The sequence below is a fragment of the Heterocephalus glaber genome, unplaced genomic scaffold (genome assembly GCF_053883595.1).
Source record: "Heterocephalus glaber isolate CG9 unplaced genomic scaffold, H.glaber_assembly_v1.0 deba00001613, whole genome shotgun sequence".
NCBI lineage: Eukaryota > Metazoa > Chordata > Mammalia > Rodentia > Bathyergidae > Heterocephalus > Heterocephalus glaber.
In genome coordinates this window covers 36,904,947-36,931,557 of record NW_028258384.1, presented here as the reverse complement: position 1 = coordinate 36,931,557, position 26,611 = coordinate 36,904,947, and the positions used below count along the sequence as shown (strand labels likewise).

The 26,611-nt window shown below is 37.7% G+C and overlaps 1 protein-coding gene across 9 annotated transcripts in view; it reads right to left on the bottom strand.

Moving 5' to 3' along the window:
* The window catches only part of Tmem164 (transmembrane protein 164), a 173,241-nt gene that overhangs the window by 101,281 nt on the left and 45,349 nt on the right, over positions 1-26,611 (bottom strand). For 4 of the 9 annotated variants that reach the window (XM_004861441.3, XM_004861440.3, XM_087196755.1 and 1 more), the window contains one exon: positions 6,343-6,392. The exons of the other annotated variants lie outside the window; for them this stretch is intronic. Coding sequence is in view for 3 of the 4 variants with exons in the window: in XM_004861440.3 (XP_004861497.1) it covers positions 6,343-6,392 (50 nt within the window). In the remaining variant the exon portion in view is untranslated. The remainder of the gene's footprint in view (positions 1-6,342; positions 6,393-26,611) is intronic. 9 annotated transcript variants of the gene reach the window in all.

Below are 26,611 nucleotides of genomic sequence, written 5' to 3'. Positions count from 1 at the left end.
TACATCAAACTTATCATTAAAAAGTTAACAGGCAATCTGGAGCAAACATGTAGTACAAAGGCGATAAAGGGTTTATACTTTTTATATACATAAAATTCATGCAAATCAATGGGAAGCGAAACACTCCTATGTAAAACTGAAAACATGAACTGACAATCTGCAGAATAAAAATACAAACCACTGAAGAACATATGCATGCTAAATACAGGATGTATATGTTTGAAATTTGCTATAATGAAATTTGAGAGAGAAAAAAAGAAAACTAAGGAAATGGGCAAGGAAAAAGAAGAGAAGCCACCAGTAAGATGCCTAGGAGAGCTGTGGGGGTTGATGGCAACACTGCAACATAGTGCTCTTTCCTCTCCATTAGGTTTTCAAAAGGTTATCTTATTTATTAAGAACTGGCAGGACAAGCTGGCCCATATGATGGAACTGAGTAAGTTCCCTAAGGGTGACTAGGACAGGTAACTTTTGAAGTTGGGAGTAGGACAGTGAGCACAAAATAGTCTATTTAAGTATATACAATCATCCCTCATTATTCATGGGGGATTGATTCCAGGACTCCCTGCAAATACCAAAAAATCTGTATTTAAAACAATATATTATATATTTATATATTTATTATTATTCACATTATTAATTTATTATTAATTAAACATTATTGTTTATATATTACTTATAAATATATATTATATATTATAACTAAATAAATATGTATAAATCATATATAAAACAATATATTATGAAGGAGATAATGACAAGAAAAGGTCTACATGTTCGGAAGAAGTACAATTTATTTTTCAAATACTTTTAATCCACAGTTGGTTAAACCTGTGAATTTGGAACTGATTGACAGAGTACTGGCTGCACTGGTTTTACTCAAACCAGAGTGGCTTGGATGTTGAAAGTAAATAGCTCTTCAGTAAAGAATTATTCAAATCAGTCAAATGAGCAAATGGAAAAAATGGTTCAGATTCAAAGGAACACAGAACTACACGTGCAGAAACAACACAACAATTCCGAGACTGCCATATGAAAAAATAGACATCAGGAAGCAAGGAGATCTTTTTCAAATGGGAAGGGGAACAACAAATGGAAGTAGGGAAGGGGAGGAAGAGGAAAGGTATTTTTAAAAAAGAGTTGAAGAAAAGAATGGAAATAGAGCTTTTGCAAATGAATAGGGGAAGAAGGGAGCAGGGAGGGGAGGGCAAGGGGACGGAAAAGAGAGTTGAGATGTGTTATGTACACGTACAACCCTCAGGATAAATGTAATCATTACATACTACAAACATGTACTAATAAGAAAGCCCCACATTTGAGAGCATGAGGCTTTAAGGAGACATCTAGATATAAAGCATAACATGAGCCTTATTTTATAATTTAACAAATCTGTCTGTCCTTAAGTTGTGAGTATCAGGCATTTTGTCAAGCAAGGAGGAAAGTAACTAAGAGAACTCAACTAAATTTATAACAACAAATTTGAAAACTTAGAAGAAATGGAAAATTTCTTAGATAAATACAAATGGTCAAAATAGATCCAAAAGATTTAAATAGATTGCTAACCATAGAAGACACTGAAAAAGTGATTATAGGTTTATCCAGAGAAAAAGTCACCAAAATCTGATGATGCCTTTTCAAAATCTTTTCATAGGTGAGTTTTCATTTCACCTTTAAAGGACACATGATTTTAAGGGTAATTCAGGTATCATAGGGCAGAAAAAAAGAAGGAACATTCATTCTGTAATATTTTTACATAAAAAGAATACAAAAATATAAAATGATTCCAATCTCACTCATGAATACTGAAACATTATTCTAAATAAAATACTGATGGGCCAGGGATTTAGCTCGGTGGAGGCGCGACTGCCTCGCAAGCGCAAGGTCCAGTGTTCGATCCCCGGTACCACAAAAAAAAAATTAAAAATAAATAAATAAATAAAATACTGAAAAGCGATCCAGTGATCCAGGAATATATCAAAATAATAATAAACTATAACCAACAGGTTTATTGCAGGAATGTAAGAGAAAAAAAAAAAAGAAATGAACAACTTATTTGGGCCAGGGATTTAGCTCAGTGGTTCCATGGCTTGCCTCGCAAGCACAAGGACCCGAGTTCGATCCCCAGTACCAAAAAAAAAAAAGAAAGGAATGTAAGAGTAGTTATATTACCACTGTATCAAAAATTTAAACGAGAGCCTGGTGCAGTGGCCTATACCTGTAATCCTTGCTACTTGGTAGGCTAAGGCAAGAAGACCACAAGTTCTAGGCCAACCTGGGCAATCTGCACAGATTTTGTCACAAAATAAAATTTTAAAAGAGCTGTGTATGTAGCTCACTGGTAGAGAAACTGAGGTACAAGGCCCTGGGTTCAATGCCCAACTGCAAAAAAGAAGAAAAATAAAGAAAGAAAAGAAAATTTAAATGAAGAAGGGGTGCCAGATGTGGTGGTACATGACTATAATCCCAGTACATGGGAGGCTAAAGCAGGAGGACTGTCGTGAGTTCAAAGCCAAATTGGGCAACACAGTGAGCTCAAGGCCAGCCCTGAACTACATAGCAAGACCCTGTCTCAAAAAACGAAAACCAAAGAAGGCTAGAGGTATATAGCTCAATGGCAGAGTGCTTGCCTAACATGCATGAGGCCCTTAGTTCTATCTCCAGCAGTGCAACCACAACAACAAAAATAAATTAAAAACAAAACCTACATGGATTAAGAGATGTTGAAAAAGCATTTGATAAAACACAGCAACCACAACTGTCATTTCAAAATCTCTTCAATAAATGTGTAAACTATTTAAACATAATAGACTATTTAATAAATATCAGTAGGAATGATGGAGGAATAAAGAAATCTAAAATCATTTTTAAGCTGAGTACAATTTTGTATTTAGCTCTGTCATTGGATTTCTAGCAAATGCAACAAGAAAATGAAATACTTCATGTAAACACTGGGAAGATATAAGGAACACAACATTTGTTAGGTCAAATACACAATGACATCACAGCATACTGGCAGTGGAGGCAAGAAGTTTAAGAGACACCCTAGAGCTGCTAATCAGATGTGATTATCTCCAGCAAACAGCTAAGCTTTGCTCACAAGCCACATACTCTAGCCTCAAAGGACATAGAGTCTGCAGGACCTCTGTTAAAACAGTGCACTCTTTTAGCCTGCATCAAATTAAACCTGAACTTTCTGTTCAGTGAGTGACTTAAATTCAATATAGTCTCATATTCATATGAGTATCCAAGATCAAGACCTTATACCTGTTGTATGTGCCTTATAAAGTAAAAGTTTACTTTGTGAATAAACTGCATTCAAAAGAGAGTATCTGTCTGTCATCTGACCTATTCACTTTCCTTTAGTCTATTAGAAGGTGCTTATGACAGAGAAAAGATAAAACTAAAATAAAATTTACCAAAACTAACAAAAGAATTTGGTAAGATAGCTAAACATAAGTTAAATATTTTCAAAATCAATAACCATTTCTATTCTAGCAAAAAGTACTTAGGAATGGAAAGAGAGAAAATATTCCACTCATAACATAAAAAAGCTATTGCTTTCTTAGCAATAAAGTATCAAGAAAGGCTTAGAGTAGATAAGAAAAGGACATATCTAAATCAAAGACATAAAATAAGGTGTGAACAAATGGAAATAATTGCCATTTTGTAGAAAAAAGAACTAGATAATAAAAATATAAAATAAAATATAAAGTTAATGTAATTCTAACTGGAATCCTAATAAAGTTGGAGAATTAGTGAGTAAAAGTGATATTAAAATGTTTATGCAGGAAAAAGTACCAAAAGAATAGCCCCCAACATTTTAAGCTAATGTAATCAAATCAATATGATCTTCATAAAGAAAGATACAAATATATAAAACAGAAAAATTAATAAATAGAGCCTAACATACAGAATGTTGAATAGCTGACAAAGATGCTTGTTCAATTCATAGAGAATTAACGTATTATTTAAAACTAGTTGTCCATCTTTGAAATAACAATCTTAAGCAGGCCTGGAAATCCAGAAGTTAAACAAGAAGAGAGTCATATTAAATATGAAAAATGTAAAAATAAAAGTATATGGATATATCGTCAGCAAAGTCAATGCATACACATTTGGGAAAGATATCTTAACAACAGCAACAGATAAAAACCAATATCTAAAGTATAAAAGAAGTCTTATAAATTAAGAAAATAGGGCCGGGGATCTAGCTCAGTGGTTTTGCCGCCTGCTGTGCAAGCGCAAGGACACGAGCTCGATCCCCGGTACCAAAAAAAAGAAAAAAGAAAGAAAAATACAAATAACCCATAGGAAAATTGGCAGATGATATAAACAGACAACTCAAAGAAGAGTAAATTTAATCTGACAAAAAGAAACAAGATATAATGCTAAAATTCACTAGACTAGTAGCCAAGGACCTATATGCCTTAAAATGTCAAATTGTAAAAGAATCATAACACCTTTTGTTTACAAGAATATGAAGAAAAAATAATCTCATATAGTACATAGAAAAGCAAAAACTAAAGTATAACAACCTGCTTTTCTAAATATGGCAAATTTATCAACATAAATAGATATTCATATATAAATATTCATATATATCTATCTACAAGTTAAAAGCAACAGTACATAAGGGCATATGTACAATGATATTTACTTTAGCACTAAAAATCTGGAAAGTAAGTGTTCATTAACAGGGGAATGACTGTATATATTATTGTGTATCCATGAAATATTTTGTAGCCTTATGAAAGAATAAGACCCATACCAATAGAATTGATAAGTTTCTATGATACAGTGTTGAGTTAAAAAACCAAAGTGTATTAAGGTATATATAAGATTCTATTTTTGTAAAACAATTAACAACAACAAAACATCCCCAAACTCACAGGAGTGTGTGTGTGCGTGTGCACGAAAATGCAGAAAAATATAGAAAGATATATATTGTTTTGGTAATATGAAGGGATGGTATGAAACAGTAGCACTAGGAATGAAACCGAAAAAGAAAAACAGAGGAGGACAATAAAACTAACCATTATAAAAAAATTAATTTAGCAAGCATTCTTCTTTATATATGAACATAAATATATAATGATATTAAATTAAATTTTGAAAAGATACAGTAAAAAACCCAGTATACAATATGGCCTCTGCTTATTAAAAAAGAGAAGAAATAATCAAAATTATCTCTTGGGGGTAAGATTAGGGGTTATGTTTATTTTCGTCTTTATTTATCACTGTATTTTCTATAATGAGAATTGTTATTTCATCATAATGAAATAAAAACCATAAATGTTACTTTTAAAACATTATGCTGAACAATTGAGCTCATTTTGGAAAATCAAGGGAAGGAAATAGGGTTAAATACTCCTTTCCTTCAGGATCTGTCCAAGTAAGAAATGTATAAAATCAGGATCCATTAGCCCTCACCCAGTAGAAAGTTACCCAAAGCAAGAAATTAAGTGGCTATCTCAAGGAGGCTATTGATGCAGCAAATGGGATATTTCTCCCCCAACATAACACTTTAATGACTTAAGTAAATCAGAAAGCCATTTACAACACTCTCAATTATCCAAGGATCTGCTAAGCTCTTTACTTCCTGTTTTTCTCCCACTGGCTTTAGGGCATTTCACTGCTCAGGAATAGCTAGCTACAAAATGAGGGCCATGGAGGGGGAAAACAAACGAAATTAATTCAGTCAATTTGGTGTTTCATTAGCAACTGTAATAAAAGGTTTGATAAGTGTGATGGTCACAACTCATGTTAAAATAAGAGTTCCAGGACTCTTGATAATTTTACTTAAGTAAACTTCCTTCAGAGAAACATGATTTGTTTACAATATACTTTAATGGAATAGATGCTTGCTATTTTTAAGAAAGTCAGGACTTGTATTAATGTGGTATTTCTCTCCTCACTTTACTTTGCACTTTAAGAAAAAAAAAGCATAAAAACATAAGAACAATGCCCTTTAATGTGAAGAACCACATCCTTAATGGAGCAGTAGGATCACAATGCAAAGGTGCTTGGGAGGAAGGAAGTTTTCTGGCACCCAGCATGCTCCCTAAAGCAACTTTAGGAGGGTAGCAACTTTCCAAGGGAACAAGCCTTGTCCACATGACCACAGAGATTGGCTAAAAAGTAATTTATCAGGGTTTGACAAAGTCCACACTTCCAAGTACAGAATTTCTCTGTTTCAGTTCACCCTCATAGTCTTTTATGCCTTGGTAAATCCCAGAGACAACGTGATATAAGTCCAAGGCATTCTGAGCACATCACCCTCTGTTATCAAACAGAATAGTCTGAATAGCAATGGCAATAGAGCAAAAAACAATTATCTCTTACTTGAAGACCACAATAGCTCCCGGACATGGAGGACAGGCCAAGAGGAAGATCTGCAATTGAAGGATTAAGAATGGTTAGCAGGAGAAACAGTGGACACAGAAAGGGTGACTTTAATAATAACATTCAAACAACAACAAACCCACCAAAAATTCTAACATAAAAATTTAAAAGGTAAAATTGTTATGTTCTATGTATCAGTTAAAAAACAAAGAGGCAAGCAGGTGGCTTTCCAAACTACAGGTTCGTACTACACGTTCGAGTTTGCAAAGCATGTATGAGAGAGGGGGAGAGTGTGACAGGAAGAGACAAGACTCAATCTTTCAATGCTTCAAATTCAATATGGCATGAGTACTCAATCGTAGAAGCTTTTAACCCAGGGCAGGTAAAAATAGATTCTGAGCCTGGAACACGCACACACATGCCATCTAGTTTGCCTCCCATGGGGGAGAGTGGGTTTTATCAATACCCACTGCCAAATTTAGAATATAAAAATGCCAATATAAATATGGTATGAAGTTAAATTTGAATTCCAGATAAACAATGAATAATATTTCAGTATAAGTAGGTCCTAAATAGTACATATAACATATTTATATTACAACATTGTTCACTGTTTATCTGGAATTCAGATTTAACTAGGCATCCTGTATTTCAACTGGCAACCCTATGAAACTGCCACCCCCAGGTTCCAAAGCTAAATTTGATTTGATTTTTTTTGTTTCTAAGCATGCCTAGGTGGTTTTTACTCTTCCATTCTCTTCTCAGGGAAAATCAAACAGAAAGAATCTTGTCCTAAGAGACCAGTCAGTTTCTTGCTACTTTGTGTGACCTGGGGCTGGGTAATAGCCTTTAAAAATCTGCAACTATTTGACCTTCAACTATGCAGTCATTCTCAAATGTCATCAAGAGGGACAGAAAATTCACTGCAAAACTTACTAAACAAATCTGTGTTCTCCCATTAAGAAGCTGAACTCTCCAAGTATGAGACCCCAGGAACCAGCATGTTTTAAAAAGCCCCAGAAGTCTGACTACTACTAACCTGACATACTGCATGTTTGATCCCTGTACTATGACAGAGGTCAAAAGCTATTTGGCAGGACTAAAGATTGACAAAAGAATGAAACTCATATTTGTGAAGTTCCTTTGCCTACAGTGACTTAGTGGGGTGGTTTAGAAAGTACTGACATGTGTCCTTAATTTTCTTGAGAACTTTGATGAACATAGATTATTTGTATTATGGACCTACTGGCTTGTCATGCATATGCTCTTTAGCATTTGGTTCCTCAGTTCTCTGGGTCTACCTTTGGAAGAAAACAGTACTACAAGGAAAATCAGTATAAGGAAAGACACGTGCTTGGCAGATTGAATCCCTGCCAAGAGGAACAGAAAGAAGAATGGGGGGAAAGGGGGAGGGTCCTTAAAAAGAACACATCAGAAATCTATCACCTGTTCACTACTTCATCAAAGAACCCCTCCAAGGAAAGAGCCAACAAGAATGTACCTTTCCCCTGTGGATCAATTTGATTAAAAGTACAAAGTCAACGATTCATAGGTCTACAATCCTTTATTAGCAATTGCCAAATCCAAACTGCCTTAAAAATTGAAATTTTGTTTCTTCAAAGCGAATGCGGTAAGAAAACATGACTTGAATGGAGGTGACACTATTTGTACCTTATTGATTCCACTTATGTGAATGTTCATATATTTTCCATGAAAATAATAATAATATATTTGATTGTGAGGTTCTTCCCCAGCCCTCCCCCCACATTGGGAGTATATGCTCAAAACTCTACAATGTATGAAATTACCTTTCTAAAATCCAAAAGATTTCTGAAAAACATCTTACTCTACTGGTTTTAGATAAGGATTGTAGACTTAGAATTTCAAAATCCAAACTTTAACTTATCCCCACTTCCCTTCCCACCCCTCAAGTGCAGTCTAAGACAGAAATAAACAAAGCTGTTATTCTCTACCTCTGATCCAGCAGTAAAGTTACTCACCTTAGGCAAGGGACCAAGTGGAGGCTGCACATGGATACCCAGAATCAGGCCCATCAAAGGCTACACTCTGAAGCTACAGTATACAGAGGAGACAAGGGCCCCAACCACCTTGGAAAGGTCCTCAATACTTCTGGACTCCCCAAAGATTCATGCCAGCAGTCTTCTTGAGTTTCTGGAATACTCCAGACACTTCCAACATGCTGAACAAAGAAGTAAAAATACAATACTGGGCCTCACAGCTAACACTTACTTTTCTATACCCACAGTCAAGAGGGGATAAGCAAATTCTTGGGTGCTATTCTGAGTTAGGTCTAAAATGCCCCCCCCAAAGTTTCATATATTCAGAGATGGCATTTTGGAAGGTGACTAGATCATGGGAGTGCTATACTCATTAATGGATTAGTCCATTGATGAGTTCATAGCTGAATGTGTTGTTAGGAGGTAGAGTATGGCTGGAGGTAGGTCACTGAAGGCATGATCTGGAGGGCGTATTCTTGCCCTCAGCTCCTCCCTTCTCTCTCACTCTCTCATTCTCTCTCTGCTTCCTGCTTTCCATGTGATGAGCAGCTATCTTCTGCCAGGCCCTTCCACTCTAATGTTTCTGCCTTGGAGCCTGCCAACTTTGGACTAAACCCAGTGGAAACGATGAGCCAAATTAAACTGTCCTCCTTTAAGTTGTAGGTGTTGAGTATTTTGTCCTAGTGATGAGACAGTTGACTAATACATGTGGCAATTTCCCTATAACTCCATTTGGCTGTTTTTGATCTTCCCTATGCCAGAAGTCCGGGAACCAACTATAAGGAACATGTGTCTAGTTCCAACCTAGTTGACCATCCTATTATGCTCCATCAGTCATGGAGCTATCTTCTACCCTTGACTCTAAATGAGTTTTCCAACAGTTACTTTCATGACACCAAGTCATTCTATGATCAGCACTCTGGCCTTTCTCATCTTGCCAGTCTGTTCTCATCACAAGGACAGAGAGTATCTTTTTTCAACAATCTTTAAATCATGTACAGTAAATTTGAAAAAGAACCCCAAATTCATCATATTCCATTTCTAGTAAGCCATGGCCTCCTTCAGCAACTTCAACAATTTATGATATTGAACTTCTCTGCTCTGTCATGCCAGGGTCATATCTATAATCACTATTAGCCAGTAAATGTTGTGAAAATAACATTTCAGAGGCCCAGGCTTGGCATGACTATCCTTGCTTTCATCCTTGATTGACTTCCAACTACCTCCAAACTATGGTAGCATGTATTTTAGCCTAGCAGACAGAAAGCTAAACTATACCCTGGGCTGCCAACAGAGAAGGAAGAGAGGATATCTACAAGTGCAAACAAAAATGAGAATGGCCCCTGAGCCTATCCCAGCAATAACTTGGCATGTTATATTCCTGCTAAAATCTGCCCAACTCAGCCTCTGAAGTAAAAGGCACAAGCAGGTGGCATACACAGAAGAGCTACTGTAAAATGCTACTTCCCCATCATATGGAAGCTAGACACCAGTGTGTTATTAAATCCCATTTTATAGAAGAAGAACCTGAGGAAGAAAAGTTCTGACAAGGTCTCAAGTGAGAACCCAGGACCCCTAATTTTCAGTTCAATACATTTTCCATGTCATACCTAACAAAGATTAGGCCTCATGGGAGCTTATCTTCTTTATACTTTAGCCCTGCCCCTTGGCCGCATGGCACACAAGAAGCCACTCCAATGGCCAACCATCTGTGCCACCAGATGGCTCCTGAGGATGACTGATAAGATCTACTTTCTACCATGAGACATGTCAAAACACAAACCCAACACAGCATCAAATCACACTTATACACATGAAATTCATTGTCCCACATTGCTCAAAGACGGGTTCATTTTAGTTCCAAATTTCTTAGTCCCCAAGTCTGGTGGGAACTTGCAATTCTTGAATGCTTACAATACTGGGTTCTTTTTTAGCTGGTAATTCCAGAAAAATTCACAAATTCCATTCAAATCCACATTTTCTTAGCTTTCCCAGGAAGTATTCCTGTACTATTGCAAGGTTCTCCTGTCCAAAAACTTGTACATTCAGCTCCTTCCTAAGCACCCAATTGAGGCATCAATGGCTGTCCCAGTTCCTCCTCTACCTGTGACCTGCTCTAGTTTAAGGTTTCCACCATCCCCCATCCCCAGCCTCTCAGCCATCACTTGCTGCTTCCTAGTCCTTTTCCCAGTCATATCACCCCCAAGCTCACTGCCATCATTGTTCGCCCTCCCATCTACTTCTGCACTACCCCAACATTAGATTCAATAAGAGACCATTTTTACAGCACATAAAGAAGATAGCTCTTATTCACAGGAAGATGCTTGTACTAAGAGAAATGTAATTGTTAAGAGGGTACAATCACTACAGACCATCCTAAAGGAGGGGCTAGCCAGGCTATGTAGTAAAGGGGTACAAGATAACTAAATGAAAGGGAAATGCAGAGTGAGATGTACAAGAGAGTGGTGTCTGGACTTCCATACAATCTCCCCAGGCTCAGTAGTCCTACCCCAGTTCTCTGATTCTACCTCTTACAATGGCAACAAGCTATATAGGGATTCCTAAGGGTAAGTGCTTATGACCATTATCTACCTTGGGGAAGACTAACTTCCTGGGCTACCTAAAGTCTGTCTTATGACTCTATTTATGAATGCTCATACCTTCTTGGCCCTCATCATCTCTCTCTGGACCACTGATAATCTCTTCACTCATCCCTGCCTTGAGGTACACAAGAAGGACTTATCTAAACTGCCACTCTGATATGCCATTTTCAATTTTTCATGGTTTGTCAGGACCTACAGAAAAAGCTCAAGCTCCTAACATAACAGGCAAGGCTCCAGGCTTCACCTCTTTTCCCAGCATAGCAGCCTCATGCATTATGGCAAGCTGAACACACTTCATGTTCACCAAAGCCTTCTACAACCACTAATAGCTTCATTTTACTCAATTGGATGGATATGCAACAGTTTGCTCAACCAATATCCTCCTGTTACACATGTAAGTTATGTCTATATTTCCAGTTCCTTTGCTATTTCCTTAGTTCACAATCATGGAAGGAGGTCCTAAAAGGGATTACAATCACCCTTTGGTATCTGTAGGGGACTGTTTCTAAACCTTTACAGATATCAAAATTCAAGTATGCTCAACTCCTTTATATAAAATGGCATAGTATTTACACATCCCTTATACACATCAACTCATATACTTTAAATTCTTTCTAGATTACTTATAGTACCTAATACAGTGTAAATGAAAGTAAATAGCATACTGCACTGTTTTAGGGGGAAAACAATAGGGGAAAAAAAGGAAAGGAAAGGAAAAAATCCATACACATTAAATACCCATACAATTATTTTTTGGAATATTTTCATTCCATAGTTGAATGAATATGGAACTCAAGGATACAGAAGGTGTACTATATATATTTCAATGTTCTTGACCTCAATGCTAAACTGTCCTCCAGATAAATTACTTGAATTGACACTCCCTCCAAAACATATGCTGAAAACTGGGCAACAGGAATTACCTAGTAATTATCATTGTTTATGGCAAAACATACCACTTATACAGACTTATGGTTTTAATTTGCATGTCTCAGGTTTACCAGAAGTGTTAAACTATTTTCTAACACGATTATTGTCCAGCCATATATATATATATATATATTTTTTTTTTTTTTTTTTTGAGACAAGGTCTTGCTATGTAGTTCAGGCTGGCCTTGAACTCACTATGTAGCACAGGTGGTAATCTTCCTGCTTTAGCCTCCAGAGTGCTGGGATTACAGACATGCACCACCATGATCACCTGTCCAGCCATATTTCTTCATTTGGGATGTGACTATCTATGCCCTTTGTCTATTTTCAACTGGAATCTTCATTTGTTATTTAATTGTAAGAGTTATGTATTAGTAACATTTAATACAGATTATATGGCATTTATTACAAATATTTTTCCCAGGATGTCATTGTCACAGCTCTTCTTATGTTAGTTTTTCTATGTACAGAAATTTTTTATCTTTATATAATCAGATGTATTTATCATTTCATTTATGGCTTATATCTTTGATACACAGTAATGCTTTGAAAATCTTTAATATCCCTAGGATTATAGAAAGAATTGCTTTTTATTTTTTCCTGTATTACTAGAGATTGAAGTCAGGGCCTTCATATTGAGCTACATCCCAAGCCCATTTATTTTTTTAAATCTTGAGATAGGGTCTAAATTGCCCAGGATGGGCTCAAACTTGTGATCCTCCTGCCTCAGCCACCCAAAATGCTGGAATTACAGGTGTGCACCTCCATGTTTGGCTTGTTTTCCTGTTTTTTCTTCACAATATTAATTTTAAAATGTAAATCCCCAACATTAAGAAATTATGTCATTGCTAATCCTGTTCACTCTTCCAGAACAGTCTTCTCACCTTTCCTTCTTGTGGCTAATTAATATCTACCCTTCAACTGCAAAACTAAGCATTATTTTCTTGAGGAAACTGAGAAAAATAGGAGGAGGAACCATAAAATCACCATTAGGTAAACATTGCAGCAACAACTGTTGCAGGCAAGAACCACTGACAGATGCTGTAGTAATGAACGTACTAGCATTTTTGCATATAAGATACTTGTTAATTAGGAAAAACAGTAACTTTACAGTAATAAAAACTGACAGATACTACGTTAACCAAGTGATCGAGTTTAGTATACAGTAATAAGCCATATCATCTCATGTCTGCTATAATGCAGTGAGAAGAGTACATCATTTCTGTGGTAATCTTGCTCAAATTGCATAATCTCAATCTAACCATGAATAAAATATCAGATAAACCCAAATTGGGTACATTCTCCAAAAAAGTTGACAAGTACTCTCAAACTGTCAAGAGCATGAAAGAAAAAAACTGATGGACTCTCATAAATTGGAGGAAACAGGACCACAAAATGCAACATGGGATTCTGGACTGGATAACAGAACAGAAAAAGGACATAAATGGAAACGCTGATGGAATCTGAACAAAGTCTGTAGTTTAATTAATGATATTGTACCAACATTAATACTGTAGATAATTATGCTATAATTATATTAGATATTAACATTAAAGGAAGTTGGGGGACAAGGGTATAGGAACTCACTGTACTATCTTTGCAACTCTTCTATAAGTTGAAATTGTTTCAGGAAGCAAAGTTTGAAAGCAGGTGTGATGGCACACACCTGGAATCCCAGCACTGAGGCAGGAGGATCACAAATTCAACCTCGGCCTTAGTGTCGTAAGTGGCAGCTGGACAAGGGAAGCTGGGTCATATGTCACAATGTAATGATGATGCAAGAACAGAATTAGAACAAGTGAAGTTAAGTGAGTTCCAAGTTTAATATGAGCTGTTGATGATGTAACCCATAGTAGGAATAGATTTTCCCAGTATAATTATCTGCAACTTAGTGAGACCATGTCCCAAATTTTAAAAAAGTAAAAAGCAAGAGTTTTTAAAAGGTGGTATTATCTAACAAATTAAACTATCTGAAAACCTTAGAGCTAACTTTGATACTCCTATCTTTCTGAAACGCCACAAGTATCAAGTCCCCAAATCCTGTCATCTTATCACTTCAACTTTTTCAATATATCTCTAATCTATTCTACCTTTTCCTAGTTCAGACCCTATCATTTTCTTAAACTGCTACAGCATTTCCTTTCTGACATCCAGGTCTCCAATGTCTCTCCTTCTTTACTATAGTTCATGCAGTATTGTCAGTTTCCTATTCTTAAAATAGTACCCTGATCATGGCACACTCCTTAAAAATTTTAGATGATAGTTTCATTGCATTCTTTATGAGAATCACAGTGACTGTAGAAAGTGACATAGAACTCTAAAATTCACATGGAAATGCAAGGAATCCCAAAAAGCCAAAATGACCTTGATTTAAAATAAGAGCAAGTAGGAAGAGCCACAATACCTGATATCAAAACTTACCAGAGAGGTGTGAGAAACTGAAAGTGTAAATAAGGACTAAAATATATAATAGGTAATGTGAAATAGGAAGAAAAGGGGCAAAGGGGAAGGAAGTGGGAGGGCTAGGGGAAAGGATAGAAGGGAATGGGATTAATATGAGAAAATGGAAAAATAGGAACAAAATCTTTGTAAATAGGAGGAATGGAGGGGTTGAAGGGAGGGCTGGGCAAGGGTGAAAAATAAGAACCAAGAGAGACTATGTAAAGGTGCAAATTTCCAATGATGAATGTCATCATATTGTATACCTAAAATGTACCAATGATTAGAATGAATAATTGATAATGTAAAATAGGAAGAAAAAGTCCAAAGGGGTAGGGGTAGGGGTAGTGGGAGGGGCAGGGGAAAGGAAAGAAGGGAAAGGAAAAATGCTGAGAAATGGAAAAAATGGAAATAAAGTCTTTGTAAATAGGGAAGGGTGGAGGGGGTGAAGGGAGGGCTAGGAATAGGGAAAAAATAAGAACCAAGATGCATTATGTAAAGGTACAATTCCCAATGAGAAATGTAATTGCGTTGTATACCTGCAATGTACCAATAAAATAATTTAATAAAATAAAAACTTACCAGAGAGCAACAGTAATAAAGAGAGTGTAGTATGGCATAAAGATAGACATATCAACCAAGGGAATAGAATTGAGAGTCCAGAAATAAACCCCCACACTGATTTTTAGCATGGATGCCAAGACTGTTCAATGGTGGAAAGAACAGTCTTTTCAACAATCGGTGCTGAAATGACTGGTTATCCACATGTGAAAGGATGAAGCTGGACCCCTGCCTTACAACCACAGGCAGAAGTTAACACAAAATCAACCAAAGACCTAATTATAAGAGCAAAAACTATAAAACCTGTAAAAGAAAACAAGTAAATCTTCATGATCTCAGATTTGACAATGGATTCTAAAGTATAACATCAAAACACAAACAACAAAACAGATATTTTTACTTTATCAAAATTAAAATCTTCTGTGCTTCAAGTACTACCGATAAAGTGAAAAGAACAGAACTAATTTTGCCTATCATTTATCTGATAATAATCTAGTATCCAAAATACATAAATGGCCCTTACTCAACAAAAGACTAATAACACAATTTAAAAGTAGCCCAAGGAGTCAATTAGACATTTCCCCTAAGAAAATATAGAAATGGTCAGAATAAACATGAAAAGATGCTGAACATCATTAAATCAGGGACATGCAAATCAAATTCATAATGAGATAATACTTGATACTGAGTAGCATGGCTAAAATTAAAGACAATTACAAGCGGTAACAAGTATGTGGAGAAATTGGAACCCTCCTACTCTGCTGGTGGGAACATAAAATGGTGCTGCCACTTAGGAAAAGAGTCTAGCAATTCTCTAAGAGGTCAAATATCGTTATCATATGACTCAGCAATTCCACTGCCATGATCAAGAGAAAGGAAAACGTATTTCCACCCAAATCTTATACACGGTGTTCATAGCACATTATTCACACTAGGCAAAAGGTAGAAATAATTCAAATACTCATCATTGAATGGATACATAATTATGTGCTGTGTATATGCAATGGAATATTTGGCCTTTAAAAAGGTGGAGTACTCATACATGCCAGAACCTGACTGAACCTTGAAAACATATATACTATGTGGGAAAAGCCTATCTACTCAAAAAAGACTATATATTATAATGAATAAATGTATAGAAAATGTCTAGAATAGGCAAATATATAGAGACAAAGTCAATTATCCATTGTTTATGGCTGGGGTGGAGGAAAAGTAGGTAGTAGTGGTAATAGCTAATTGGTATTGAGTTTCTTTTTAGTGTAATGAAAATGTTTCAAAATTGACTACGGGGATGACTGCACATACCTGTGAAAATACTAAAAGCAATTCGACAATGCATTTTAAATGAGTGAACTGCATGGTATATAAATTTTATTTCAATAAAGCTATTTTTAAAAACCCACAAATTCTGGAAACCTCCTACTGTTTGGAGAATAAAGTCCAAACTCCTTCATTCGGCATTCAAGTAACACCCTCCCACATCATTTGACCCCCAAGTATTATTGCTCACTTTTCCCTTTCGCATGCCTTTCTAGTCAACCAAGGTAAATTACCCACCATTATTCATTCATACACCCCTTGCAGTATTCTATCTTTGTCTTTTTTTCCACTATTTCTTCCCCATGGGATTCAATCTCCCAACTCATCTTCATATCTTTATGTTCAGCTTCTCTCACAAGGAGCAGTTCAAATAGTCCCTCCGATGCCAACCCCTCCCTGTTCTCCAAACTTTACACAGCAGATTCTCAAAACATTTACTGAGAACACAGGTAAATAGTTCTTCCATACAGTGGATGCCTCTGCCAGAAAATAATCCCCCCAAACCACAACTGTACTTCTTTCTTCCTTTCTTGGTTATAGCAGCAACTCAGTGCTTCAGCCCCCTTACTAAGTCCCTGAGAACAGTTCCAAACTCTACTTCTCCTGAAAGTCCATGATGAAGAACACATTGATATTACATTACTCCAGGGCCGTTGGGTACAGTTGTATAGGTTGTACACTGCACAACCCTAGTGGCGCCATTCAATTATAGTCTATGTGAATGGCACCCCTTCCTAGGGTTGTGCAGTGCATAGCCATTCATGGTGCCCATGTTTGGAAACATACCTAGAATTTGGGAACAAAGCCAAAAATGTCACTCCATGAGAGAAACATTATAATTACATGGTTGTTGAGTAATAAACAATTTCTAAATCTTATCAGGAACATAAAAAAGAAACTCAAGAGAACCATACAGTCACAGCATATAAACAGTTTTTGCATGGAATTAGAAAACAGGAACATCCAAGAGAAAAGTTTTTATTGAGCTATCTCATGCAATGGAGAGAGAAAAGGACACATATTCTGGTCATACTACAAAGGCGTGATGGACAAACAAAAAGGGACAGTTCTCTGTGGCCAACAATTCCTTAACAGACTTTCTCATGAGACCCTTCAATTCCATTAGGTTCTGATTTTAGATTATCAAACAAGTACTGTTTCATTTGGCTTTGGGAATCTTTTTTTTTTCTTGGTATCGGGGGTCAAACTCAGGACCCTTCCCTTTTGAGGCAGGCGTGGGGCCACTGAGCTAAATCCCTGGCTGGTTTTGGGAATCTTGCTATCAGAAAGGGCCGATAGACACAAGCGCTTTCGTCTCAACACAGGTCTCTCTCATCATCGATCCTATTCGACAGCCTTCTGGTTGATCAATACATCTTCTGTAAAGTTAGGGAATGTGACTCAGCCCATTAGGACCCAACAGCCCTGGGGAGCCTGATAAAAACTGGACCCTGAACCTACTAACCAAGTTGAAGACTTAGGTCCCATGTCAACCCCACTGAAGTATGGACACCCTCAAGTTCAATCAGAGCAGTGACCAAATCCCTCTCCGTACCCCATCTAACCTGCAGACAGTATGACAGACTCTCCAAAATGGACTAGAGATTTGGTCACAATGACAAGTGAGCTGGTAGTAGCCGGATGATGTCAGATTGAGTTTGTTTTTACTTCTTATCCCCACTCCAATCAGGCCAGCCTCCCACTTTCATATTTGTTCTACCATATTTCTTCCAGTTCTTTCACCTTTTCCAGATATCTCTAGCATAGCCCACCCAAATTTATCCTTCCTTCTCTGAACTTATTCGTACTTAATGGTACCACATACTAGAGTGCTCCACCCTTATCCGCAGGGGACACATTTCAAGAACCTTTGTCCGGCCCTGAAACTGCAAAAGGTGTTAAATCCTATAATACCACTTTGACCTACGCATACATGCATATCTATGGTAAAGATTAGTTTAGCAAGGCAAAGTAAGAGATCAAGGACAATAACTGACAATTAAGTAGAATAATTATACTAATATACCATAATGACAGTTATGCAGATGTGATTTCTCTCACACAATACTGCTACATTTGATCTGATAACAGAGACAGCTAATTAAGTATATGGAGCAGACAGCATATATCATGTAGAAATGCTGAACAAAGGGGTGATTCATGTCCTAGGCAGGACAGAACAGGACAGTCCATGATTTTATCATGCTACTTAGAACAGTACACAATTTAAAATTTATGAATTTTTATTTCTAGAATTTTCCACTTAATATTTTTTGGGGGCCGGGGGTTTGGCTCAGTGGTTCCACCGCCTGCCTCGCAGGCTCAGGGTCCTGAGTTCGATCCCCAGTACCAAAAAATATATATATATTTTTTTGTTTGTTTGTTTGTTTGTTTTGGATCACATTTGACTGGGGGTAACAAACTGTGGAAAGCAAAACTGTGGAGGAGGGGAGACTACTGTAATTTTTTTATTAGTCTCAGACTATTGTTAATAATGGCAACAACTATTCTCTATTGCTTATAATGTGCCTGTCACAAGAGTCAACATCTCACACATACTGCTTCATGGATTCCTCATAGCAATTCTATTATATAGGTTTATAATCGTTCCCATTTACATATGAGGAAACTGAGGTACAGAAGGGTAACTTGTTTAAGGTTACAAAACTAATAAGTGAACGAAAGACACAGGTCTGGACCCCAGAACTGTCTTATTCCATAGGCATGTTTATAGCCGATACAGTTTCTACCCAATACACACAATACATTATCTTCACCATAATTTGTCTTTTGTGGAGTTCCCTCTGCCTCCTTGTCCCACAGTGTCAGACACAGAGAAGCCCCCAGGACACACGTGCGAGTGTGCCTCTGCTCCCTGGCCAGAGCCCCACCTGGGACACAGCTGAAAGAAAAGGGAAGAGGGTACAGTGAACATAAAGAGATTTGTCCATTCCGTGAACTGTGGGAGTCCTCCTCCTCTGACCCATTTAGGAGAGGATCATGCTGCTGCTGCCTTGACCTCAATCCCAGAAAAATATTTAGAGTAAGATGACCTGATTGCCTTGAAATTCTTCAAGAAATCTCTGAAGTAACAGAGCCTAGGCCAATCTGTGGGAGGGATGGATGGTGTCCAGTTCCCGGCAGGAAGGCGACCAACTGTGTCGGGGTCACAGCCTCACTGGCCAGCTAATGTTTGTAGGGCTCTGCCACCAGCGGGCTAGCTGTATGACTCTGGTCAGAGCTGGCAAGGTTTTCTGAGGGGGGCAAGGAGTGAGGTGGGACACTCACCTCTTATTTTTAAATAAGAGAGTTTTATACCTCTTTAGGCCTCCAATTTTTTCATCTTTTAAAATAGAAGTAAGAATACCTGTAACTCACAGTGCTGTTAAGGCATACAGTTACTGCTCAGGACCTTCATCAATTTGCTCTTGCTGTGGTTCTGGGCAAAGAAAGAGGTACAGGACATAGTTCCTGTCTGCAAAAAGTTCACCATCTGCCTGATGATGGTCTTCTCATCAGGGTACAACACTATCAACCAGGGTAATGCTGGCTGGTGAATTAGCCTACCTCTCTGGCATGCCATTTCTTTCTTTTTTTTAATTCATTAAGTTTATTGGTACATTTTAGGTACACATTATGATCACATTCATCACTGGGAATTTGTACCTGTACATGATATATCTTGAGTCTTCTTTTTGCCCTTTTCCCTTCCCTCCCTTCAACCCCTCCACCCCTCCCTATTTACAAAAGCTTTCTGTTTTTTCCTTCTTTTCTCATATTTTGTTCTCCCCCCCCCCATTTCCCCTTCCCCTTTGCACCTTTTCTTCCTATTTCACATTATCTATTATATATCTTGGTCCTCATTTACACCTTCAGTTTCTCACACTAGAGAAATTATTTGGTATTCCCCTGCTGGGTATCTTTCCAAAAGAATTAAAAGCATCATACCACAGCGATAGATGCACACCTATGTTTATAGCAGCACAGTTTGTAATGATAGGCCACTTCTTGTCAGACGACAATCTGGTGGAAAAGAAGGTGAAAACTGTCGGCAAGAGTAAAGGTTGAGCTTACGTCTTTGCCTCTGTGTCTTTGCAGCCAAGCTCCTATCAACACCTCTGTGTTTAAAAAAAACAACTAGGGAAAGGGACTCTATCAATCAGCATTTTTGGAAATGAAGCATACTGTTCTTTTCTGTAACAACACTCACCACCACTTCTCACTTACGTAGAGATGTATTTTTGTTACATGTTGATCTTCCCTGTTGATTGTGAGCTCTTCTGGGGCAGGGCTATGTGCTGGTCCAAAGTGTTAATCCAGAACCTAACATCCAAGATGCCCAGACACCTGCTGCAATACATGAAACACACAGGTATCTCTATGCCATTTGGATAGATGGTTACCTAAGCAATGGGCACTTTAAAGCATTCAAATCTTCTTTATGCACAGAGTGCCTCTCAAAATTTCCAAGAACTAGTAGTGGTAGTTTATGGGGAGAACTAGTAGGGATCAGGGTTGGAAGGAATTATACATGATACTCTCTTCCTTTTAAATTGTTTGAATTTTTAAACAACAACCAGCCAAATATAAGTATACTACATAAAATGAATAGAAACCCAAACCAACAAAATTTATGTATTTCCATAGAAAAGCAAATTACAGAGGTAAGGAGAAGGAAAAAGTACCCTGTGTAACTAAAAACCTAAAAATCAGAGATCCATAAGGAAGAAGTTGCTTTGTTTATGGCAACTTGGGAAAGATAACCAAGATATTTTTTTTAAAACTACAAACACTGTCGTAAGAGTTGATTTTTATCATAAAAATATGAAATGTTTACCTCTGGGACATGGGCTTCTAGGGGATTTTTATTTGCTATGTGTTATATTTCTGCAATGTCTTCAGGTTTGTATCATGAATAGCATGGATTTACTTTATATTAGAAAAACACTTTAAGAAGACAAGTTCACAAAACACAAAACTATGCTAACTACCTGGGACATCAGAAAGGAGTGGGTTAAAGTTGGGGCAGGTTCAAAATCCTGCACTGTTCTGACCAAACCATGCAAGCACTGTTTCTTCACAGAGATAATCCTTCTTCGAGTTACTCAAAAGATTTTAATCCCTAACACTGTCTTAAGCCACTGTCACAGCCCAGATGTCATACCAGCTGAGTAACTGGATAGTTTTTGAAGGGAAAGTGCCTGTCTTTTATAAGCACCAGTCATGACAGAGGGTCACACTGAGCTTCCTTAACTTGTCAAGGGTTATTGTCCTGTCTTCTAGGCAGGTAAAAGTTAAGACATAGAAAAGCTGATTATATTTCCCCCAACTGTCTAAAACAGCCCAGAACCTGGCTTGGCTTTGCTATAAAACTGAATGGTTCTAGGGCCAGGGATTTAGTTCAGTGGTTCTGCCACCTGCTGTACAAGCGCAAGGACCCGAGTTTGATCCCCGGTACCAAACAAACAAACAAACAAAAACTGAATGGTTCTAAAGCCTGAGTGGATATTAAAATCATCTGGAGTTTTATTTTTAAAAAGTCAGTTTCTGGGGGTCACTCCTCAAGATCCTTACTCATCTAGTCCGGCCTGAGCATTAGTATTCCAGCGTGTCCAACATGATTTCAGTGCACAGCCATGTTTGTAAATCTCTATTCCATGCACTGATTAAGACCACAGCACCCTCAGAGAAAGAAGCCTCAGTCATTATTTTTAAGTCCTCTTTAAGCAGTATATTTCCCTCAAAGAAAGGCAGGCCAAAGAAGTCTGTAACCATGACAACAAGCTGGGAACAAAGAGATAGAGGTCTTCCATGATTTGAAACCGGAAGTAGAAGACAAAAAGTGGAGAGATCTTCCAGTCTTCGCTGAAGAATGGAGAGGAAACCAGAGAACAAAGGTGTCCTGTGAGAGAGCTCTTGCATGTTAGTACACCAAACTCTGCTTCCATCTCCCAAACTGGGTATCTTGACACAGATGCCCTACAGGTTGAAGGCAGCCCAGGATTAACAAACTAAATCCTTAAAAATATCCACTTTCTTCTTAATTAAACCTATGAAAAAAATAGGAATGTCTGCTTTTGGAGAACTTACAAACCAGTTGTTTTCCTCTAAGTCTGCTCTCTTCCCCACATGTACCTGACCCAATTGCAAAGCATGATGACAATGAAACATGAAATCCGCATGTGCTTAGATTTTTAAAAAGAGTTCTTCCTCTGCTTGTGCTTTCCCCCTGGAGCTTTGGTTTTGTTCCCAACCAGGGAAGCACTGAGAAGGATGAAAGAGCCCGAGGATGCTTCATATTGAAAGCCACAAAGTTGGCCTTTTGTTCTTTTTTTTTTTTTCCCAGGCAGGAACTATTCTAAAGACCAGACATCAAAAGAGAAATTCAGCTGGTGATGAGCTGGAATTGAAAAATAAAATGTGACGAGGCATAAATGAAAAACAAAAGAAAGAGAGAGAGAGAGAGAAAGAAAAAGAAAGAAGAGCCTTTTTGTACTAGAAGGCGTTCTTTTCTGAAAACAGCCTCAAATTACAGCACTTTTCACATTTACTTCACTCCAGGAAGCTTCCCATTGTACCTACCACCATAATGTATTTTGCAACGTGGTATGAGGAGATATTGAGATAGATGCAAATGGCCCAGAGTTTGATAGTTTGGCGGGGATGAGGGGCAAGGAAATGTATGATTCCAAGGGCCTCTTTAGACTCACTCTGTTCCCTCCGCACAGACAAGCAAGTTTACTCAGAATGAAATTAAAGGAGCACACAAGAAAAGCCATGATAGAGCAAACCACTGATGGTTTAAAGGAATGCAAAGACATATATATATGTCTCTATATATATATATATATGTCTCTCTATATGTGTGTGTGTGTGTGTGTGTGTGTATGTATATATATATCCACTGAGCCAGGGGTTTAGCTCAGTGGTTCTAGAGCCTGCCTCCACTAGTCATCTGACAGCTTTTTTTTTCACTACAAGAACAAAACAGCTTGATATATGAATCTTAAAGTGAGTTCTACTGGAAGCCAGGTGGAAAAATAAGCTGTTCTATCCCCCTAGTCAGTAACAATCCCACCACAAGAAGTCCTCAGTCATAGGCTTGCACCCAGAAAAGCACTATGTTCCCTTCTTCATCAGGGATCTACTTATAATTCCTCTCATCAGATGGATCTTGCTCCTAAATGCCTTTGAACTCTACTAATGTGATCCATTAGGCTGTATGTAAGCCAGTCTTCTGAAAGATTCTGTTCTGAGCAGGAGAAATTCCCAAGAAACACAATGAGAAGTCAAGTAACACCACACAACACATATTGAAGGTACAGGTTGAGTATCCCTCATCCAAAATATTGGGGACCAGAAGTATTTCCAATTTCAGAGTTTTTCAGATTTTGGAATAATAGTCTAGGCTTTTCTGGTTAAGCTTCCCTGATTTGAAAATTTGAAATCTGAAATTCAAAATGTTCCATAATCTGTTTTTGTTTTGTTTTGTTTTTTAGATGATGTCATGTACAGTATTTTACCATTCAAAATTATCTTTAACTGTATGCATTTATGGGTTAGAGTGTGATAACTGATACAATGTATAATGATCAAATCAGTCATTAATATTTCCATCTCATTAAACATTAATCATTTTTTGTTGGTATACTTCAAATTCCTTTCTTCTAGTTCTTTAGAAAATACATTTTAAAACTTGTCATGGTGGCATATGCCTGTAACCCCAGCACTTGGGAGACTGAGGCAGGAGGACTATAGTGAGTTCAAGGCCAGCCTGAACTACATAAGGAGACACTATCTCAAAAAAAAAAAAGAAAGAAAGAAAAAAAGAAAGAAAGAAAATGTACTTTAAAATGGAACACAGCTAATCATGGTGGCATATATCTGTAATCCCAGCTCTCTGGGAGGCTGAGGCAGGAGGATCACAAGTTTGCGGCCAGTCTTGGCAACTTAGTGAAACCCTGTCTCAAAATAAAAAGTAAAAAGGGTTGAGGATGTAGCTCAGTGCAAAGGTTCTAGGTTTAATCCCCACTACAGCAATGGTGCATAGTGAGGGGGTTACAAATTTGCATGTCATTCTTGTTCTGAGTGATATGGTTTAGACCTAAAATGTCTCCCAAAAGTCTTCTGTGTTTGGAGGTGGCACTGAGTCAGATGAGGTAGGTCACTGGGGGCGTGACCTAGAAAGGTACGTTCTTGTCACTGGCTCTTCTCTTTTCTCTCTGTTTCCTGGCCAGCCTGAGGTGAGCAGCTGTTCTCTGCCATACCCTTGTACCATGCCTTAGAGCCAACTGACCATGAATTGAACCCACCGAACCTGTGAGACAAAATAAATCCCTCCTCCTTTAGGTTGCCGATGCTTCATATTTTGTCCCAGCAACAGGAAAGTGACTAACACAATCACTAAAGGACTTGGGCAATGTATTAGTTATTTTCATGTCATTTGGAAAAATACTCAACACCTACAACTTAAAGGAGGAGAAGTTTATTTGGCTTATGGTTTCAGAGGGTTCAGTCCATGGCTGGCTGGCTTCAATACAGAAACAACATGATGGAAAGGTATATGAAGGAAAGCTGCTCAACAATGGCAGTCAAGAAGAGAGAACCAAGATAGATTACATAAAGGTACAAATTTCCAATGATGAATGTCATTATATTGTATGCCTAAAATGTACCAATAAAATTAATAATAAAAAAAAGAAGCAGAGAGAGAAGGGAAGAATGGAGACAAGAATACACCTTTCCAGGTCACCCCTTCATTGATCCACCTCCAACCAGGCCCCATCTCTTAACAGTACATTCTACCATAAACTCATCAGCTAATCCACTGATATATATAGCACCCCATGACCCAATCACCTTGCAAAGGCTCCACCTCTAAACACATGAGATTTTGGGGCGACATTTTAGATTTAAACCATAAGAAGCAAAAATCCCTGCCCACTTGAAATCTCAGAACCCACATCTGTAAAATAAGAGAGTTACACTAGATTTGAAGTTCTCAGCCTGGTTTTAATCCCAGAAGAGCTGCTAATGAAAATATAGACTTGATCAAAAAGACCTGCTTTCTTGAAATCTTGGAGCCCACATGTGGAAAAGAGGATTAGACTAGATTCAGAATTCTCAGCATGGTTTACCAACTCATGAGTATGTCTCACCAGACAAGAGGTGAGGCAAGTTAATTTATAATAAATAATAAAGTAGTGAAGGTTGCAAATTATTTGCATATATAATTTTTATGACAATAACACCCTTTCTCACTTGCATTCTAATATACTTTCTTGAGTCAGAAGACTTGAATTATAGTAATAGCAATTAGAAATTCTGAATAGCCTAAATATTATCTTCTTATTGATGTAGATTGCAGTTCAGTCTGTTGAGCTCATGAAGACTGATCATCCAGCAGCTACAAAAAGGTTGAGAACCCCTGGATTAGATCATTCAGTCAACTGCCACGTACTTACCTGCCAGACACTATGCTAAGTGCTGAGGATACTGCAACAAATAACACAGACAAGATCTTTGCCTCTGTGGAATATACTGTCTAAGGGAAATGACATAAAGCATGTAAGTCACATTATAATAAAAACTGTAATCAGAGTTTTAAAAGCCTGAAACATAGATACCAGTTAGAGAGGAAGGGGGGAGGGTATTTCTAGGCAGAAGGAAGAGCATAGGTAAAGGCTTAAATAGTCCAGAGGTTACAAAGACACAACTAGGGAACACAAAGTACTCCCTTCTGCCTGGATAATATATAGGTGCCAGAGGAAACATGATAGGAAATGATACTGGAGGCAGGCATATTGGCACACACCTGTAATCCCAGCACCTAGAAAGCAGAGGCAGGAGGATCATAAATTTAAGTCCCACCTGGCAACTTAGTGATACCTTGTCTTAAAACTTAAAAAAAAAAAAAGAAAGAAGAAAGAAAAGAAAAAGGGCTGGGGATGTAGCTGGGATGTAGCTCAGTGAGAAGGCTCTGGGTTAAACAACCCATACTGCCAACCCCCTCCCCCCTCAAAAAACTACCAGATAGGTGAACAGAAGACAGATTACTCAAAACCTAGGAGACCATGTAAAGAAGTTTTATTTTATTTATTTATTTATTTATTTATTTATTTTTGGTACCAGGGATTGAACTTGGGACCTTGCGCTTTTGAGGCAGGCAGCAGGACCACTGAGCTAAATCCCTGGCCCCAAAGGAGTTTTAATTATTCCCTCCAATAACAAATCCCTGTGATTCTGCTCAGAAAGTAAAGCTGGGATGCGTGCCTAGGTTCACATGTCTGAACCCTGGTGCTTTTGCCCATCAGAAACACTGTTAGGAATTCTGGTTAGTGGATGGAGGGCTGTCCTTCTATGCCACTCTATATTAAATAGGTTTTTGCCTGCTGGCCT